Here is a 19,744-nt window from a genome sequence, read left to right as displayed (position 1 = left end):
TAACTTTTAGCTGACTGTCCTTATCTGGCTTGGGCTTTCTCCACCTATCCTGTTGCTCATCTGACTCCCAGCCCACAGCAGAACTTCTAGCACCTGTGTTTTTCTCACTCCTGCACATGATTGAGAAACTGCAGAGCTTAGGGCCACATACCAGCCTGCCACCTCAACAGCTTGTCCTGGCTGGATGTAGTTTGCCAGTCCAGCAACCACACAGCCGGGTCCTGGAGACACACCCCAAATAATTTGTCTCTGAGAATGAACCTCCCTCATTCTTTCCATGGTTTCTGCTGGCACCACCTCTGTCCTTCTGGTGCAGCTCTTCCTCACCTGCACCACCCACTGTCAGAGTCACCTTTGCCTGCCTCTTTCCTGCAGTGAGAGCATCTGTGGTGTGTCTCCCAGGCGGCCCTGCCAAAGCCTTTCTGACACAATGGCTTTGTCTGCTGCATGAGTGTTACAGGCTCCTGCCAGGGCAGTTTCTCCCTGCCTCTGACAAAATGCTTCACAGCAGAAGAGGTGGGGGCTGGGGTGGAGGAGGGACAGGGACTAGATGCTGCTGCAGGAGAGACCTACGTGGTGACCTGGTTTTCATACAGGTAGGTGGCAGGTGGCCATCAACCTGTCCTCAGGGCCACTGTGAAGGGTTTCTGGCTGGGACACTTGTGCTGGCAGCTCTCTGGAGGACTGAGCAGCCACAGCTCCCGTAGCTGCAGGGGTGTTCAGTTTGACATCTCCCTGTCCTTTTCAAACCTGTCTCATCCCAGATTTGCCCTCTTGGTAACCCTGCCCTGGGATTCTTGCCCACAGGTCTGTCTATTTTATCCAAAACTCATTCCAGCCTCTTGGGATTCAGGCAAAGGCCAGCTGATGCTTGTTTGCAGGCCTGGGGCTGTCTGACCTAGAAAGTAACAACAACAACTCTTTCCTGGTGTCCTGTGAAAGGATTGTGCTCATGTGAAGGCTCACTGTAAACCCTCCAAAATGCTCTGGCTTTGTGCAGACATCGCTGGTGTTGCTTCCTCTGGTCACTGCATGGCTGACTTGTTTTAAGAGGGCACTAGAAGAAAAACCTTTCTAAAAGCAGCCACCAACCTCAGAACTGCAAAGAGATCAGATTCTGAGACCTCACAGCAACTTAAGTCACTCACCTCATCACTTCTTGAGGGACAAACATTTTCAGTGTCTGTGCCATGCCTAGGTGCCAAAGCTGGAACTGCACAGTGTCTCTGGTTGGTGGGGTGTTTAAAAGCAACCCCCCTGTAGTACACTTTGCAGCTGCAGCCCACAGGGCAGCTGCTGTGGCAGTGCAGTCAGCTCCAGAGCTGACCCTCCTGTCTCCATAGGCCTGCTGCCTTCGTGTGCCTCCCCATCTTGGGCAATCTCAGCGCTTTGGGATTCACGTGTTCCCCTCAGCGGGTTTCCTCGGAGTGCGTCAGCCGCAGAGCTCAGGAAGCTTCGGTGACTGTCCTGGTTACATCACAGAGGTGGAGGATATTTGGACAACTGGTCCTTGTCCCTGCTGAGGCAGGCCTCGGATTGCACAGCACATCTGCCACCTCATCCCGGGGCTGCTCATGAGAAGGGCAGGGATGGGGTTCAGCCAGGAGAGAGGAGCTTAAGGGGCTGGAAAGACTCACAGGTCATGTACTCACTGCATATCTGACCTGGGTCAGTAGCAGTCATCTTTTGTGTCTGTGTTGAGGAAAGGATGGGTGGATGGACCAACGAACAGATGAAAGAAGGAAAGAAAGGAAGGCCATAAGGAAGGATAGATGGAAGGTGTTTCATCAGTAAATGTAGAACTTTAGTCTTGCACAAATAGACATCATCATTTTAATAAAGCTAGTGCCGAACATAAATTACCCCAACACTCCCATGATATAATCCCATTTTGTATGATTAAAAGATTTCCCAGCAAACTTGGAGATTAAGAAAACTGATCAAAAAATATTGAGAAATCTCTGTACCCTACCCTGATGGATTCCAGTCTGATCCTTCCGACCCAGTCACCAGAGGGCTTCAGCCTCTTGATAGAAAAATCCGGTTGGAAGTTAGGAGATGAGATACAACCGTGAACAGGCACCAGCTACAATTTTGAACCACCGTTTGTCCATGGACATTTGTTCCCAATGGTCCTGTGACAGTGGCTCTTTCTGGTCTGGTTATTGATGCCCTTCAATATAATGGGAAGCTGAGGAAGTTGGAAAAGTCATGTGAAGAAGAAGGGAAGTCAGTTCAGCTGCCTCTCCCAGAGCTGCTGTCATTTGTGCGGTACAATTAGGGAAACACAGCTTAATTTTAGGAGAGAAAACTGTCTGATGGGAGTGGATATCCATCTGGATATACACAACATCAGGGGAATAAGCCTTCAGGTCACTGCTGAGAGGGGGATGAGGGAAACCTGAATGAGAAGTTGTAATAAGGGGATGTAAAATCAGAGAATACAGTTTCAGTGAGACGAAGAAAGTATAGTGAGGGTTTTGACAGCAAAAAAAGATGCAGAAGTGAACTCTGAAGGAAGCAGGACTCAGTACCTCACAAAATCAGAGCACCTGTGATCTCACAAACACGTGGAGCTCACTCGGGATCAGCTCACCCAGCTTAACAGGAGGAGAGGATCCTTTAAAGGGAGAAGGGCAAATATCAGAAATCAGATTGGTAATCAGATTCAGGATTGTTTCTTCTCCCAGCACATTCACCTATTCATTTAGATTTCCTTTCTGCTGTGATAACTGAGCTGGGGTATTTCATTTCAGCTGCTTCATCACTGGTCAAAGCTTGTTGGTTTTTTTTCAACTCATACAGGTTGTTTTGTTCCAGTGACTTCCTATCAAACAGACGATTAAAAAAATCTGTCTATCAGCTGGTATTTCTGACAGGTTCAGCGTCCCGTGACGTTCCCAGCGCTGCTTTCGTTCCCATCTAGCGGCCATCTGGAAGATTACACTCCCAGATCCCCAGGGTTGGCAGGAGGGTCACCCCGTGCTGGCAGGCGTGGGGCTCGGGCAGCGGGACGGAGGAGGGTGCGAGCACAACCTCCCTGCCTGGTTGATGGCAGGCCATGGGGAGTTAGCTGGGAAATTTCCCGTAGAAAAGCAGTGTCTTATGCTCATCCTAAAAAAGACAGAGAACATTCTGAGCTTAGGAATACTGATATTTTTGTGTGCATCCAAAAAAAGGTGGAAGTTATGGCTCTCAGCAATTTCTTAATGCAAAATTTGGAGCACCACCACCCCCAATATGGATAAAATAATAATACTTATGGCATAATGCCCTGTTTGGGATTAGAAATGGAAGCTGGAAAACCCGACTTTCCAAAGGGGCAGATGCATGTCCTTGGTCAGTCCCGACCTTAAATGCAGAATTCCTCTGGAGGGTTCTCACCTGTCCTTGGAGTGATTAATCACTAACGCGAGACTCAGTTTCTTGATATTTATGGCAAAGTTTTCCTTTGGAAATCAAAAGGTGAATGAACATCAGCTGTCAGAGCTGTGCAGCCACCAAGAGCATTCATCAGCCTCATGCCTCACTTCTGTAGGAACCCTGAGTTCAGCCTGCCTTTGGCAGAGGCTGTAAGCTATGCTAAGCTCTGTGACAGATTTTATTCACTCCACAGCCGCCCTTCCTGCAAATTCATCACCTTCCAAACGAGCTGCTCAGGTTCATGGTCTGAGAATGCAAGAGTCACCGTGCCTTCCCAGGTTTTTGACAGTGACCTCAGCCCTGATGCATTGAGCCCACCGATGGACGGTCAGGATCTCTGACTGCCATGGCGGTGATCTGGCAGTCGTGGGTGGCAAGGAAATGCAGTTTGTGTCTCTCCTGGCATGGGGTTCAGACCTGTGTCAGAGAAAGCTGCTCCGTGGCCTCCCCTCTCTGCTGCTGAAGTGATGATTTACCTGTCTGTCTCCTCTGCAGGTTTCTGTCCCTGGTACAGTGTGGAGTCACCATTTTCAGCAGCAGAGTTTAGGGATTGAGGAGAGGCTGCCTTTATGCCCCACTTGCTGCACCAAAGGTCTGGGATGACTGGGTGGGGGCCAGCCAGTCTGGCAGTGCTGCAGAGCACAGCAACAGTGAGGTGGGTATGTGGCACCCGACAGCCACAGCCGATAGGCACAATCCAGTTGGGCTGAAAAACCTCAGAGAGCCAGGACTGGGCTCTGGGGAAGGGCTGCAGGAATGAGAGCAACTACCCCCAGGGCTATGCGCACAGGCATGGTGGCTCTGTCCCTGGGGCACACACTGGGAGGATAAGGACCCTGTGTTCAGGAGTGGGGCTGGGACAGAGCCAGCATGAAAATCCCTTTTGTGGAGGCATTTTAAAGTTGAGCACAAGGCCACTTGTTGCAGGCCAAGAGGGCCCCGAGCAGCCTCAGCTCTCCTCCTCTCAGTTTCTTCCAAAACTAAGTGTTTACTTCCTGTGTGGCTTCATGTGTAGTGCCTAACTCCTGCAAAATGAAGAATTTGGCATTCACAGGGGTCAGGATTCTTGAAATGTGATTTTTGTATTGTCATTGTAGAACCAGCTCTGAATTTTCATACAGTCTTATGCATTGTTTTTCAGCTCAGCTCCTTTTAAGTGTTTTTTATTTTATTTGCCTCCACTCTGCTAATGGGAGGGAAAAAATGGCTATCTGGCTGCAATGCTTAGTGGTCTAATTCATGCATGTTAAGATAAAATGTCTTTAAATCTTAAAGTAATTTAACTGTACTCAAACACCATTGAATTTTCTTCCTCTTTTTACACAGAAACATGTTAGTGCCAGGAAACTTGAGCTTTCAGCCCTGCACTTGCTACTTCCAGGTTTCTCCCTCCCTGCTGAAGCAGACCTCTGGTCCTGCCGAAATGTCCTGGGTGAAGCCTACAAGGAGAGGAGCCATGCAGGCACTGTTAAAATGGTGATATTGAGAGACATTTTAGGAGTGATGAGACCTCTTGTCAGCAAAGCACAGCTCTGAGAGTGGGATATCTGAGTACACCTCAAAGCTGAGACTGGGCTTTGCTCCAGAGGGGCATAATGTGCCTCTCTGTAGTCAGGCTTGGGCGGACCCAAACATGCCAGGATAGCATCGTGGCATGCATCGTGCGTGCAAATTGGGTCCTGTCCAAGGCCTTCAAGAATAGAGTTTTTCCTACATGAAGGCAAACCTACCTATAGGAGGAAATGAGCCTGTGCCTAGGAAACCTCCTTCACAGCATGAGTGTGCAGTCTTTATGCAAATAAGCCCTTACTCATGCAGCGTCTCAGCAACGCTGTCCTGGGAACACGCTGGTCCCACGCTGCCAGGACACACGTGATACACAGGCACGGGGGCACCAGGTGACACACGGGGAAGGGGGGACACCAGGTGCTCTACCTGCTCAGGTTCTGCTGACGGATGGAAAAAGCTCTCACTGACCCCGGCTTCAGCATGCTGACATGAATGCTCCAGCTGCCAAGACTGACTGATTCCAGTAGCACCGTTCCAGTCTGCCAGATTTCATGCCCCTCTGCTGGCACCCTGGTGCAGTTCAAGGCAGCTGGAGTCACGAGGGCACAGCACCGGTAGTCAAAGGCAAGCACCACCAGCAAACAATGGCATTTCCAAGGGAGCATAACTAACATGCCTGTGAAATGGAGTGTTCTCCTGAGCTTCTTTGCTTGCTCATGGCCTGTGAAAAAGTCAAAATCCAGAGTGACCTACGTAATCATTGTTGTGCGTAGGAAGCCTTGCCTGGGCTTTATGCTAGGGAAAAAACTTAGCTATGGCAAAGGTGAGAGGAAAGAGGTTGCTAATTGCTGTAGGCTTCTCCTGTGATTCATTCTTTCTCCACATACCAAATGACTTCAAATAGGTAAAGAAAATTCACCACCTGATTCACTGATGGGAAGGCGCTAGGAAGATCTCAGATCAAAAAAGCTAAGACTTAAGCTGCATTTCCAGGAGAAAGTTCCCAAACAATCCTCACATGTCCTTTATTTCTCTGCTGTTCTGAACATAATTGGAAATAATGTGCAATATAGGAGGGAAACATCACAGTCTCCGTCACATGCTCCGAGTCCACATGACGCTGCATTCCCCCAAAACAGGCAGTACTGTATCATTTGCTTGCAAGGGTCTGTGATGTCAAATGAGCTGTGATAGACATCTCCCAGGTGACTTCATACCCCAGCCCCCAAGGTGAGGAAAGGGATGTAACAAATTCAGTCAGAATCCCTACTGCAGCTTCCATCAGCACCAATACGCTTTAGGTCAGCCAGACTTCCATGGCCAGGACCCTTAAAGTTAAGCCCAGATTGTTGCCACTCCATCTATACCACCATAAAGTGGCATTTTGGTTTGGGGAGGCTCTTCTTAATTTGAAGATTTCCGTTCTGGCTCTTTTTCAGCTCAGTCTTTAAGACACTAGGGCAAAAACACCTCCATTTTTCCAAGTAGAGGCATCATTTTTCCAGCAGCCATTTTTCCACCCTGTCCACATAACTGCACCCAGTCTCCAAGTCCTGGGATTGAGCTGGGAGATCTCCAAACTCTATGAACAGTAGTCACACAGCTTCTGCTTTGTGAAGTTTTAGCATGCTTCACATTTTAACATTGTTTTCTCTTCTCTTTAGAGTGAGGACTTTTTGAGCCCTTGCAGAATGATCCAGTGGCTCCATACACCTTGAGGAGGTGATGAGGTGGGTGCTCTCCTCTGCCAGGCACGGTTCTGGGCTGCAATACTGGAGACGTTACAGAGATGATCGGGTTACTTTGCTCATCTAACAGTGGTGTGGTAAGCTGAATATGTAAAATAATGTGCACTGCAGGTGAAGCACTATCATTCTGAAGGTAAAGGGCTACACTAATGTTGCCAGGTAAATGACTGTCAGGCACTGGCTACAGCAGTTGAGCCTTTGTTTCCTTAGAGATTCCTATCTAAGGCATCTTCCCCCTTCTGTCCAGTGATGTCAGCAGGGTGGATTTGCACTGGGGTACCATTGGGGAGCCTGGCTTGGGGTGCATGTGGGGATAGCCATGAGCCTACCCTCTTCAGAGAGTCCTGGAAGAAGTTCCTGCAAATTGCCTCAGGGAAATAGAAGAAAGGGCAGCAATTTTCAGTGCAGCATGGCAGGATTTGGTATTTTAGAGAAGATTGTTAGCTGAGGGACAGCTCCCCATTCTAGTGTGAATCCAGTATTGCTCCACACACGTCCTGGCTTCAAAGCCCTTAAAATTACTGCTGAGGTCAGTATGTGCCCCCGAGCATTTGCTGGTTGAGCCATTGCACAAAAACGAGTGGGTGAGTGCTGGAGGATGTGTTTGGTCAAAGGAGGGCTGTTCAGTGCATGCTGTGTGAAAAACAGAGCAGCTGAAAGCCAGGACAGTGTGCTAACAGCAGGCAACTTCCCAAAAAACTTCCTAGCAGGTGGCAGGATGGCTGTCCTGGGCAGGCTTGTAGCACATTACCCCATTCCTGAATCAAAACCAAGCTGGGCATGTTCTGCTGAACTCTGCCGAGTGCCAGTGAGAGGCAGCAACTTGAGCCACAACATAGCACAGGGCATTTTGCAAATGATCAGGCTGTGTTCCCCATTGCCTACCAATCAGGAAAGCTTGTGGAAAGCAAGTGTAAAACCCCACTTCTGTGATTTGGTAGCATCACACTCTTAGCACTGCTGCATGTTTTATCAGATTAAGCAGGGATGCTCTGGGTCCCCGGAGTTGATGTTGTAAAACTAAGGTACCCCTTAGATTTTCAGGGGGGACTGTTTTTTCATTTGTATTGATATAAGTGATGGAAAATTCCACAAAATCTTGTCATCATAGGGCCAGCAGATTATTTTTGTTTTTTCTCTTTAGACATGCTCAAATGTGGAGTGATGGAAAACACAGAGCACTGGGCAGACTTTCCTGGGGGAGGAGTGCATAAATTATTCCCTTTCTGGACAAGTTTTGCTTATGCGATCCTTGCATCAGTTAAGTCTCCAGGAAAGGAGCGGAGCACAGGCAGAATGTCACCATCTTAGGAAAATGATTCTTTGCTGAGGGCTTGCTCAGCAGGGTGGCAAAGCCACCTCAATACCTGCACGTCTCAGAGGCCAACAAACTACCAATATCCACAAAGGCAATATCCAGGCCTTTCCCTTCCTTCCTCCCCAACACCCTGGCTATGCACTTGCATGCTCTTTATTACAGCAATCTTGATTTACATCAGCAGGAACTGGAGTCACACATGCCTCACTTCAAAGCTCCCTCCCAGCCTGAGGGAGCTGCTGATAGCAGCAGATAGTGGTGTCTGCAGCTCACAAGTTGAAGTGAAAGTCTGGTGAGCTGCCCAGACAGACACCACTCTGGTTTGAGTCATTACCCTTTTCCACCTGTTCTCAGCTGGATGGATGAGAAAGGATAACTCATGTTCAAACACCAGGTCAGCTGTGCCTGCCCTTGGAAAATAAACATTTGATGTAGGTGAATAAAATTAATGGGATGGTAATTCAGATAATTCCTTTCCCTTCAAGCATTTCTCTGGGGTTTTATCAAAAGTAAAGAGAGTGAGTAAGATCCCAGTAGGCACTCAGAGGCTCCTGGAAGAAATGATGTCCAAGTGCACTCCACCAAGGCCTGGCAGCTGTCAGCATGGGTGGCACTGCTCCTCCACAAGTCCATGCCCATGGCCCGGATCGTCATGGCACAGCTGGGAAGTGATGGCTGTTTCCTGGCCACCCCCTATTCCACGAACAAGGACAGGGATCAGAGGGGCAAAGAGATGTCACCAATGTCACCTGCACTGGGTGCTGCCAGGTGCTGTCTGATCCCAGTCTATGCTGAAGGTTTTCAAAATGATGGTCGAGGCCGAGGGAGGACTAGCCAGGCTCCTGAGACCATCTCATCTCATCTCATCTCATCTCATCTCATCTCATCTCATCTCATCTCATCTCATCTCATCTCATCTCATCTCATCTCATCTCATCTCATCTCATCTCATCTCATCTCATCTCATCTCATCTCATCTCATCTCATCTCATCTCATCTCATCTCATCTCACTTCACTGCTAGCCTATAGAAAACCAGGTCTGGTTCAGGACATGTGCCAAGAGCTGTCCTGAGCATGCAGCCCCCTGCACAGGTTCACTGCTCATCTGTAAGCTGCACCCAATTTGGGCTCGCCAGCCTTTGGGGCAGCTCCCTATTCCCTGGGACCAACCTCATGGAACAGACAGAGCAAGGACTCTCTGAGCAGCAGCTCCAGCCTGGATGTCCTGCCAGAAAACTCTGGGTGCTACCGGGAGCGAGTGGTGGCTCAGTAGGTGGCACTCTGCATTCACAGGGAACCAGCATCTTCGCAAAGGTGAGCCCTGCCCCTGCAGCTCCAGCAACTCACCACAGGCTCCGCTGCAGTGGGGCAGCCTAAGGGGGTGAGCCTTGCAGCCCCTCTCAAGGCTTCTCCTCCTTGTACCACCCCTGAGGATATCCTCTGGAAGTTCACCATCTCTGATTTTAAAAAAAGGGAGAAATATTTTGTTTTAACAGCTGAAGAAAAGAAAGTTTGTGGGGGAAGCTGTGATGCCTGGCTGAGGAAGACAGCCTTAAGCACAGCAGGAAGGAGGAAGAGGGGGAGGATTCCTGGCTGACAAACCTTGCTTTGACCATTCTCAAATCACCAACTCCATGTTTCAGCAGAAGAGACCCCAAACCCCAAAGTTTCTGCCTTTGGAGAAACTTTGCTCACATGCAAATGATCTCTGTGAACTCCAGGCACTGAGACTTATGGTCTTGCAGGAAGGCAATTCCAGACCGAGGGGGAAAGGAAGAGCCCTGTGAAGCCCCTGACTGTCCCCCAGATATCCCAGGAGCTGCTTGTTGATGGCCTGCAGAGCTCTCTGATGTGGGGTTGCAGTGATAAGCAGGATTTGCCTTTTCTCTGTTGTACCTCTGAGGACAGACAACAAAGGGGAAACACAACAAAAATCCCAGAAGTAAAGCTGTCAGCTCATGCCAACTGTTTCAGACAGTTTCAACTGCACCATGCACAAAAGGGCTGTTGAAGGTTTTGCTGGAGCTGTCTGTATCAGCTTAACATCTGAGTGACTGATTCAGCATCTTCTTTTCCAGACCTCAGGCATTGCCTCTCGGGATTGGCATGACCTTTCTAAGGCACCAGGAGCCACATATTGTGTATGCCTGTGGAAGAAGGGAGAAAGTTCAACGTCTGAGAGACTTGGATCCCTGCCACCTCGAGCAAAGGCTCCATCAGCTCCGGAGCTGTGAGTAACATTCCGTCCTCTCTCAGTTAAAAGATCCAGATCCTCCTTTCCCAATGCAGCATTGCCACCTGCTGCGCTCCCATCCCGTTGTGCCATGGGACTGGAGCAGAGGGGTACCAGTACCTTCAGCCTTGACTCCCTGGGCTTCTCTGGGTTCCCATGCTAGGACCAGCATGTTACAACCTGCTGTCCTAGTTTTTCTCCCCTCAAAGCAGCAGTTTCCTCTACAACTGCCTGAAAGGAGGTTGTAGTGATGATGTAGACCATCCAGTTGCTTGTGCTGTGCCTACAGTGAGAGTACTAGAGGAAATGGCCTTAAGATGAGACAAGGGAGACTCAGATACTAGAAAAATGTTTTCACTGTTTGGGTGCTCAGGCACTGCAATAGATTGCCCAGGGAGGTGGTAGACTCACCAACCCTGGAGGTGTTCACGAAGCATCTGGATCTGGCCCTGGGTGATGTGGTTTAGTGGCTTAGGGGTTACAGTGGCAGTGCTGGGTTGATGGTTGGACTTGGTGATCCTACAGGTCACTTCCAACCTTGGTAATTCTGAGATTCTTCAGCAGGTCTGCTTCGCGCTTCACATAACAGCTCGGAGAGGTGGCCGTGGGGAGGTGCCCTCCGGGGAGTTCCGCCGGGGCAGCAGTGAGCCGCAGTGCCCCCGAGGAGCACATTTGTCCCTGCCTGGTGGGTGCCACCGCGTACTCAGCCGTTACTCATGCGCCGCTCAGGGAGACGCAACCACCGAGGCGAGGAGGGGTTGATGGCCGGCTTTATCGCTGGAAAATATTCCTCCGGGAGCTGCGGGGAGAGCAAGGAGCACGGAGCCAGCCGACAGACAGGTGTACCCGCAATAACCTGGCGCGGCCCCGACGCCGTGACCCGCGCGGAATCCAGGCTGCCCAGGTAAGCTGTGGGTGCCCGATCCGTAGAGGTGTTCAAGGCCAGACTGGACGGGGCTCGGAGCAACCTGGTCTAGTAGAAGGTGTCCTTGCCCACGCCAGAGGGTGGAATGAGGTGGTATTCAGTGTCCCTTGCAACAAAAAAACATACTGAGATTCTGTGTTTCTACCATTCTCGGACTCCGTCATTCTGAATCTGGGATTCTACGATCCCACCCCGCTCCGCTCCGCCCCGCTGACGCCGCTCCAGGTCCGCGCCCCCATCTCCAGCCGCCAATAAAGTGGGCGGCGGCGGCAGGTGGCTCCTCATGGAGCGCTGTGCGCCGCCGGCAGCTGTTGTGCTCCAGCGACTCCTTCCCCGGTTCTCTCAGTGTTTGTCACCACCCGCCCCGGGACGGACGATGCGGGCCATGGTGCTTATGGCCGCGCTGGCCGTGCTGGCAGGTGCGTGCGGGGCGGGGCGGGACGGGACGGGAAAGATCGGGACTCGGGAGGAGTCCGCGCTCGCGCCTGAGGGGGGCTCGCGCCTGAGGGGCGCTCGCGCCTGAGGGGGGCTCGCGCCTGAGGGGGGCTCGCGCCTGAGGGGCGCTCGCGCTCGAGGGGCGCTCGCGCTCGAGGGGAGCCCGCGCGCGGCGGCCGTTGGCGGGAAAGTGCTGAGGCGAGCGAGGGACCCCGCGGCGCCGCGCTCGGCCGCGACCCCTCTGCCCGCTGCTCACGGCGCCGTTTCCCCTCCCTCAAAGCGAACCGTGCGGCTGCTGGGTCTTCGCTCAACGCCACGGAGCCACAGCGGCACGAGGAGCGGGAGCCCGGGAGCCGAGAAGGCGAGCCCGTGCCGAGTTCTGACTACGAGGAGGATGAGGAGGAGTACGAGGAGGCGCCGCCAGTCCACCAGTACATCGTGGACGACCTGATCCGAGGTGAGTCGGCGGCGCTAGGGCTGGGATCTCGCAACTTGCGAGTCCTAACTTACGCCTTTTCTTTCTTGTAAGTGCTCCTATGCTTAGCTTGTGGAGAATGGCGCAAAAACGTGCTTGTGCTTGAAGCTGCTGCTTTAGAAATTGCTGTCAGGGTTGGAAACCTAGCGTGAATGTGCCCAGGGTGTGTGGAAGCTACATGCTAGCTGGTGGCTTGCAGTGTATAGCTTTATCTCCTGATAAACCTCACAGGAGGGCTGTGGTCAGGTGACGACCACCTGTTTGGTTTAGAAGCATCGGTGGAGTTTATAGGTGCTGTTTGGTCCTAAAGGTTTGTTTTACATCAAGTTGTCTGTCTCGCTCCAAGAATTTTCTGGGTAGCTTCTGATGGTGGTTTATTTGGGTTGGAGTCAACTGAAATTTTCTTGGGAAAGCAGACACTTAAATTCCTTAAGTGGCCACAGGAAACTTTGTTAGGCATCTTTAGGGCAATGCTTAACTGTCAATAGCTGTTTTGTGTATTTATTGTAATTTGCCCACTTGCTGAGCTGTGAGAAGATCTGAGCAGTCTGCCTTACTGTGGGAATGGGAGTATTTTGTTGGTTCTGGGCTAAGTGTAGTTGAAGTACAAGCCAGATATCTACAAGTGATTTGAACCTCAGTTGGTGTGAGTAGGCTGGTCCTGTTGCCTCCAGGGTGGATCTGACTACTGATTTTCCTGCAGAAGCACCCTGAGACTTGAATGTGACTAAAGGACCTCTTAAATTACATGGGACGACGCTCTATGTGGTCACTTGAGGGAATTAATGGACTTTTGCTTAAGTTCTTCATGAAGATCTTTGGGGGCAACGCGCCTGTTGGTGTTATTGAGCAGTTTAGCCTGTAAAACTACTGGCTTGGTGGCTGAAGTGTTGTCTTAACTGCACAGAAACCAGACTTGTTACCTAAGGTGGTTGGTTTGTAGACCAGCTCTTCTGCTTGGCATGAGGTTTATCTGTGGATAAACCTTGAAGCTGTTATGATTCAGCTGTGGATGTCTTTCCTGGCCATGCAACCTGCAGACAGGGACACAGAGATCAAGCTGACAAGCTGAGCCTGGGAGAGGGAGGAAGGGAAGCGGCCTCAGTTATGAAAGCACGAACCTAAAGATCAAGTCAGACGGGACAGAACAGGGGCCTTTGACTGTCAGGAGTGAGCACACACTTCCAGGCAAGGGAAACCTTGCTGCAGGAACTGTGTGCCTCGTTTACATATTAATATAGCTCATACCATTTTAATCAGACTTCTGGTTGCTGAAGGCATTTTTGCTTTTAAGTAACTTCAAGCCAGGCTTGTTGCTCTAGAAGTGAAAATGATCAGCTGTCTAGACAACAGTGAGCTACACCTTGTTTCTTTGTACGGGCTCTCGGCACCAGAAATACAGGGTTAGGAAGTAGCTAGATCCAGTTGTGCCCTGTTGTGGTGATTGCCTGTATGCATAGAGCTGTGGGTAATATAATAATCACCCAAAAATTATTTTCATTAGGTCTTCAGAGCACAAGAGCAAAATTGAAGCTTGTTGTAAATATCTCTGCTGTTTCTTAGGACCTATTTAAATCCCCCGGGTAACTGTTACTCCTGAGCCGCAGTGTTGCACTGCGAGTGCCGGTGTTAGGGATAGCAGTGCAGGGGGCGGGTTCTTGCAAAGACTTTCTGTGCCAAGTTAGTCCAAACTAGCACTATTGAACTTTGATTGCTGCATGGGGCAGCTCTGGAGCTTCTGACCCTTAGTCAGCGGCTGGTTTGTTCCCCTCAGTGAAAGGAACATGATTTCTCTTGCTTAAATCCAAGGGCTACTAAGTCACCAGGATTTTAAGCCACACTCTTCTAGAGGTTTGTCTTAATTGAGATAATGAGGGGCAGCAGTAAGCGGCAGAATAAATAGTCTGACTGTCGCGGACTCTTGCCTTGACTCCTTCCGTGCGCTCAGCATCTCTCATAAAGGAGAACTGGAAAGGAGCTCTGTACTTCTGAAGACAGCACTGCAGGTTGTTTAGGAGAAACCGGGATAGCAAGCTGCTTTGCCTCGGCAAGTGCCCAGGACTATCTAGCGAGTTACGGTGCCTTTCATCACTGATGCAAATGGAGACTTTAGAGACATGGAGCTATTAGCCTTGTATCTGAGTCCATATAGAACTAGAGGATGGCTTTGGTTTGGCATGAACTCCCTGTTCTTTACAGGCCTTTGCTTGATGCTGTGCTGTTGCGCTCAAGTATCTTTTGCTGTGAAATGCTGCAGTCCTGCATCCCTGCTGCTCTTCACCTTTGGTGGGTCTTGGCTCATCTGCTCCTACTGCCTCTGGTCTGCATGGCACAGGACTTAAGGGTAGCAGAGTTGTGCTTTAATGAGCTGCTGAGCTTGCTGCCTTTGTGCTGGGTGTGAGATGCCCAGCAGCATTCTCACTTGCATCCTGTGCTTCCTGATCACAGATTCTCCTGCGGTGATGGTCCTCCTTGCTCTCACCAAATTCTTTAATTCAATTTTCTCAGAATTGTACTTTCTAGCAGTTTTATACCAAGGCATCATGTCCTTTTTTTCAGTTGAACCTGTGGTTAAACCCAAGCCAGCAAAGAGGGGGGGAGAAAAGAATGCTGGCAAATCAAGAAGGAAGAAAAACAAAGGGAAAAAGAAGAAAGGGACTCCCTGTGAAATGGAATACAAAAACTTTTGCATCCATGGAGAATGCATATACTTAGAACATCTCCAGATGGTGACCTGCAAGTAAGTTACTTGTACCTTGTGTGTTAAGTGTCATTACTGTGAGCCAGTGGCATATGAGGGCTCAGAGGAAAAATCAGTGTCAACTTGGTATAGATCCATCTCCTGCTGTATTTTGACTGAGAATTTTTCTGCCATGTAAATTAAGTGATGATGGAATCTGAGACACATAGCAAGCCACTGAACTCATCAGTTGGTCATAAACTCAAACCAAAAGAATGAAAAGGCGTGTCTTTCTGGAACATCACACCCAAACTAATCTCGACTTGTTGAAATGCTGACAAACCTTGTGCTAGAGCAGTGACTGCATTTCATGAACATGCTCTGAAGTGAGCATCTGGAGATTCATGGGAAACTCAGAAGATGTCTAAGTCAGGTCTGAGTATGTGTGGGTGTCCTTGGCTCCAGACAGCACAAGAGCTGATAAGAACTTGTGTTAATATTTACTTGCAGGTGTCATCAGGATTTTTTTGGTGAGCGCTGTGGTGAACAGTTCATGAAGACTCAAAGGAAGAATGATGTGGCAGACTACTCAAAGACTGTGTTGGTAGTGGTAGCTGTCCTGCTCTCAAGCGTCAGCTTCATTACTGTGCTTATCATTGTGATAGTGCAGTAAGTATTATCCTCTTTGGTGTCTGTCTTCCTTAAGTGTGAGCGGGGCCTGTGCAATAACCCCAGAATGTGCATGGCTCATCTCAATTACCTTTGTGAAAAGCATCTGGAAAGGATGAGTTCTTATCGCATCTTGGATATTTCTGGAGGGTAGAAGCAAGATCTGTTACCCATATATTGTAAGCCAAGAGCCTTTCTGCTCTTGCTACAGCCAGGGTAGTTAGAGTGCTGCAGAATATCTGCAGGAAGCCCAAGAGGAGCATTAATGCTGATGCAGCAGTGCCTTCCCTAATCCTTGTGGAGAAACCTGCAAGGAGCAATGTGCTAGCCTCCTGCATGGCTGTTACCCAAGAGCTGCATACGCAGGTGGAGGGTAGGACATGGTGATGTGAGAGTCCATTTGTTAGTGGATGTTGCTAAGCTTAAATACTTACACAGTAAGCAAATGGGAAACAAATGCTGGTGGTCCCAAATTCTGCTTGCTGTTAATATGAAGGGAATGCTATTTTGCCTGAACCAGCTGCTGCAGTTCAGTGTGGTAGGTTGTCAGAATCTGGAGTCCTAATGAGAATAAATTCAAAGAGCTTTTCTGGGTACGTGTTTCAAACCATATAACAAACTGAATACTGGAACAGTCCTGCAGTTCTGTCACTGCAGCTCTAGCACTGCAGGGCTTGAGATATTGTAGAAACTCCAAGGTTCAGTCTAATTTTAGATCTTGATGAAGCACATCATCTGAATTGGGTACGTGCTGTACCTTTTCCTGAAATTCAGGAAACAAGGTACACTTTTGTCATTTCAGTATTGCTTCATATTTTACTCTGAACTTGAATGCTGGTATGAACACATGTTCTCTGAACACTGCCTCATTCCTTGCTGCTAGGAGAGAAAACCAGTTCTGTAATGATCTAAGAGCGAATGATTATTGGTAGTTTCTGAAGTGCATTTACTTCATGTTCTGAACTCTTACCGGGTGAGAGCATGCTAATCCATACCCTCATCCAGAGAAGCTGCTTGGAGTAGTCACTAGAAAACACTGGAGAAATTGGGGGAAAGTCAGTAAGGGGCTTCCTTGTTATGCATTCGAGGGACAGGGACCAGATTTGAAGCCTGCAGGGCTCTGCTGTAGAGAGGAGGAAGACAGTGTGGTCTCTGTGGCCATAAGCTAAAGCCACTAGGAAATCTGTCACGCAGAAAATCTCCTGGTGCTTTGCTCAGTCCCAGCAATAACCTCTCTTCATCTTGCTCCCTAAACTGGTTTAAGTCAAGAAGCTCTGCCTCTGTGTGGCACAATGGTTGACATCTAGTTCAGGGGTTCCTTGATTTTATCAGCAGATACTTTTTGATGCTGAATGCTTAAAAACTGTCTTGCTTGAAACTCCCTGGTGCCATTGCTTGAGGATTCAAAGAACATAAATCTAAATGCTGCAGAGGGTATGGAGGCTGGTGACAACAGGATGTGCATCAGGGTTCAAAATTGTCTCTAACATGCCATAATTCCACAGGGTCAGGAAAAAGTGTCCTCAGTATGAAGAGAAAGAAGAAAGGAAAAAACTCCGACAAGAAAACAGAAATGGGCATGTTGGTGTATAAATGGGGAGAAAGCAGGTATGAATGCTGACTTCAAATGCCTTTCAGTCCTTCCAGGCTGTATGGGAATTGCATGCTTGTTTTGCAAAGCTAGTGTTTGCTTTTAATGCTCCAACTGTCTTGAAACACATAGGTTACATGGGAGCAGCTGGCTTGGTGTTCTGGTTTTCCAAAACCACCTTGAGTTGTACAAATTGTTCAACAGCTCTGTTAAATTTCTGGCTGTGTTAAAGACTGAGTGAGGATGGGAAGCTGTACTGAGATAAGTGGAACTATGAAGAAAAAGTTCTAAATATCTGGACAGAGGCAGATGTAGTGCAGGAAACAGTGGTAGACTTCAGTCATGGAAGGTGGTGCCACAGCATCACCTCTTAGAAGAAAAGTACTGAGCATTGTCTATCTTTCCTGCAAGGAGAGTTTCAGGAAGTTTCTGGTGCTCAGAAGCTGTGGACCAACAGAAAGCTGCGAATTCTGTGAGCACCACAGATAGCCTCTCAGTCAAGTTTCATACTGTCACAGCTACTGAGGCCCAAAGCTCCTTGGCATATGTAGATTGCTTCTGGGAGTGATCTAGTGGATTTTACTGAGCAGGCAAGTTGGTCTCTTCTGAGGCCAAGTCTATATAACAGCAGACTCAAGGATTGTTATTGAAAAGGAGTTACACTACAGCCTGAGGAGGAAGCCATAAAAGATAATCCTGAAAAATTCTGGCAGAACTACAAAGTTTTGCTTTGACACATGTCAGCTATAGATATTTTCTAGCTTTGTCCAGTGACAATTGGAGCGTTTTGCTCAAAGCTTACTTGAAGCTGAAGTGTATCTGTCCTCAGGTGTGCACACATCCTTAACCTACCTGCCTTGCTCGTTGATTTGCCATGGTGCTAGCACAGGGAGCCTGTGTCTCGGATGGTGATTAACATGCCTGGTCTGCCCGTTACAGAAAAATTCTGAAGTGGCCATTGCCAAGCTGCGGGGTACCTCTGGCTACCTGACACATCCACCTGGACACTGTGGGCTGGAGCTGTTGCCACTAAGCTGTGATTCATCGAGAGGCTGCTGCAAGGAGATGTCAACAGGCCACTTGCTGCTGAATCACTTGCTGAGACCAGTTATCACTGCATCTTGGCACAACAATGTGGAAGGAGCTGGCTCGTTGGGGGACACGACCTGTTGTCAAGACCTGCTAGAGATTACTGCTACTGAGCCTTCTGTCTCTGTGCGAGAGCTCCAGTCTTGGCTGTTATGTGGATGGACTTTGTTATCTTAGCAAGTCCCCTTTGGCAGCTCTAACTCTAAGGGGAAGAACCTGTTGCTGCTTTCACCTAAGTGAAAAAGGGAAGAGGTTGGGATGGCTTGTGTCCCTAGACCTCAGTGGATGAAAAACCTAATTCTGTTGTCACTGCTCCCTGTCCATATTGGCTTCCAACAGCTTCATCTGTAGTTGTGACTTGCAGGGTGTTGGTGACAGATCTTTGTCAGCCACACTTGGGTTCTGTTACTGTGTGTGTGGAAGTACTCCCTCCGAGTTCTGTAGGACTCATGGTGTGGGTGGAGCTATCCATTTGCGTGTGTGCTAGCCCAAGTTAAAATTAGTCTCCTCAGGATGCTGAGACAATAAATGCAAGATCTGAAGCCTTGCATCTAAAGGAAAAGATCCATGCTCAAACCAATGGATAAGGCTAGACCCATCTCTTGCAAACACAAAACTACTTCTGTTAAATGGATACTTGTTGCTTTAAGCAGTGCTTAAATATAAAATGCTTCACATCAGATCCCATCAGTTGAACTTGACTAAGAACCTGTTCCTTTGAAGAATTTAATTCAGGACTGATGCTTTGCAAGCAGTGGTCTCTTGTGCTCTTTCTTCAAGTGTGAAGAACTCATCTTACCTCAATTTTTTCTGACCCAGGTGGCCTAGGTTTCTTAACTGTCCATACAGTCTTGAGCACGGAGTATTATTTGAGTTCAGTTTCTGCTTGGAAAAGTGATTGTGTTCTGTATAAACAGAGCAGAATTCTTCTGGTAGCAGAGAAACACCATTACTTGTTAAGTTGTATCTGTAAATGTGTAAATATTTATTACTGTATTTAATATTTAATGTTTCCATAACAAACTTATTTATTTTATAATTAAACTTTTTACATAACCTAATCATGGTAAGATTTTTTTTTCTTGCTCTCAGGAGTATATGTAAACACTTGAAATTAGAGCTTGGTTTCTTCTCAAAGCAAGAATTTCAACACTTGGGAGCATGAACTAATGCTGTGAAGAACTGTAGCCATATGTCATAGGCTTGGTGCACTTACAAGAGTGCAGGCTGTTTGTAAACAAAATGTAGAAATGCAAGTACCTGTTTGGGTAAGAAATCCTTTCCATTCAGCTAGAAGGGATCTTCTAGTTGCTGAATTAGGAAGAGGCTAAGTCAGCCATCTCATTGGCAGAGAAACTTCAAACTGAGGTTTGAGCCAATGTTGTAGCCATTTGCACTTGAGTCAAGAGTTGGAATATTGAATGGCAAGAGCCTTTCATCTCTGTGCAGTCAGAGAGAATTTGGACAGCAGCTTGAAACCTGATCTTAAATAAATGAGGAATAGCAGCATAGCCTCAGGCCAGTTACTCCCTAAGCAGAGAGAGAGCCTTGGCCTCCACTGTCTGCTTGGAATTTCTTTTCTTCCTTGGTATTTATTAGTCCAACTATGTGCTAATGTCCCCTTCTAGCAGTGAGTTGGGGTCTAAGT

At 48.5% G+C, this 19,744-nt stretch overlaps 1 protein-coding gene across 1 annotated transcript; it reads left to right on the top strand.

Annotated features, from left to right (window-relative positions):
* Window positions 1-11,298: 11,298 nt before the first annotated feature.
* Window positions 11,299-19,157, top strand: AREG (amphiregulin). The gene is made up of 6 exons (XM_063415267.1): window positions 11,299-11,576; window positions 11,873-12,049; window positions 14,627-14,807; window positions 15,258-15,416; window positions 16,922-17,024; window positions 17,947-19,157. Exons 1-5 carry the CDS (start codon window positions 11,441-11,443, stop codon window positions 17,007-17,009), a joined length of 741 nt encoding a protein of 246 aa, XP_063271337.1. The 5' UTR covers window positions 11,299-11,440; the 3' UTR covers window positions 17,010-17,024; window positions 17,947-19,157.
* The last annotated feature ends 587 nt before the right edge of the window (window positions 19,158-19,744 follow it).

This window comes from Prinia subflava, chromosome 18 (genome assembly GCF_021018805.1).
Source record: "Prinia subflava isolate CZ2003 ecotype Zambia chromosome 18, Cam_Psub_1.2, whole genome shotgun sequence".
Lineage (NCBI taxonomy): Eukaryota > Metazoa > Chordata > Aves > Passeriformes > Cisticolidae > Prinia > Prinia subflava.
The sequence above is the reverse complement of the archived record's forward strand: the minus strand, read 5'-3'. Positions and strand labels throughout refer to the sequence as shown.

Excerpts from the sequence above, each read along its gene's own strand:
- AREG (XM_063415267.1), top strand. The coding sequence starts at position 11,441 with ATGGAGCGCTGTGCGCCGCCGGCAGCTGTTGTGCTCCAGCGACTCCTT. Across the intron at positions 12,050-14,626 it reads CGTGGACGACCTGATCCGAG|TTGAACCTGTGGTTAAACCC; the intron begins GTGAGTCGGCGG and ends CCTTTTTTTCAG. Across the intron at positions 14,808-15,257 it reads CTCCAGATGGTGACCTGCAA|GTGTCATCAGGATTTTTTTG; the intron begins GTAAGTTACTTG and ends ATTTACTTGCAG.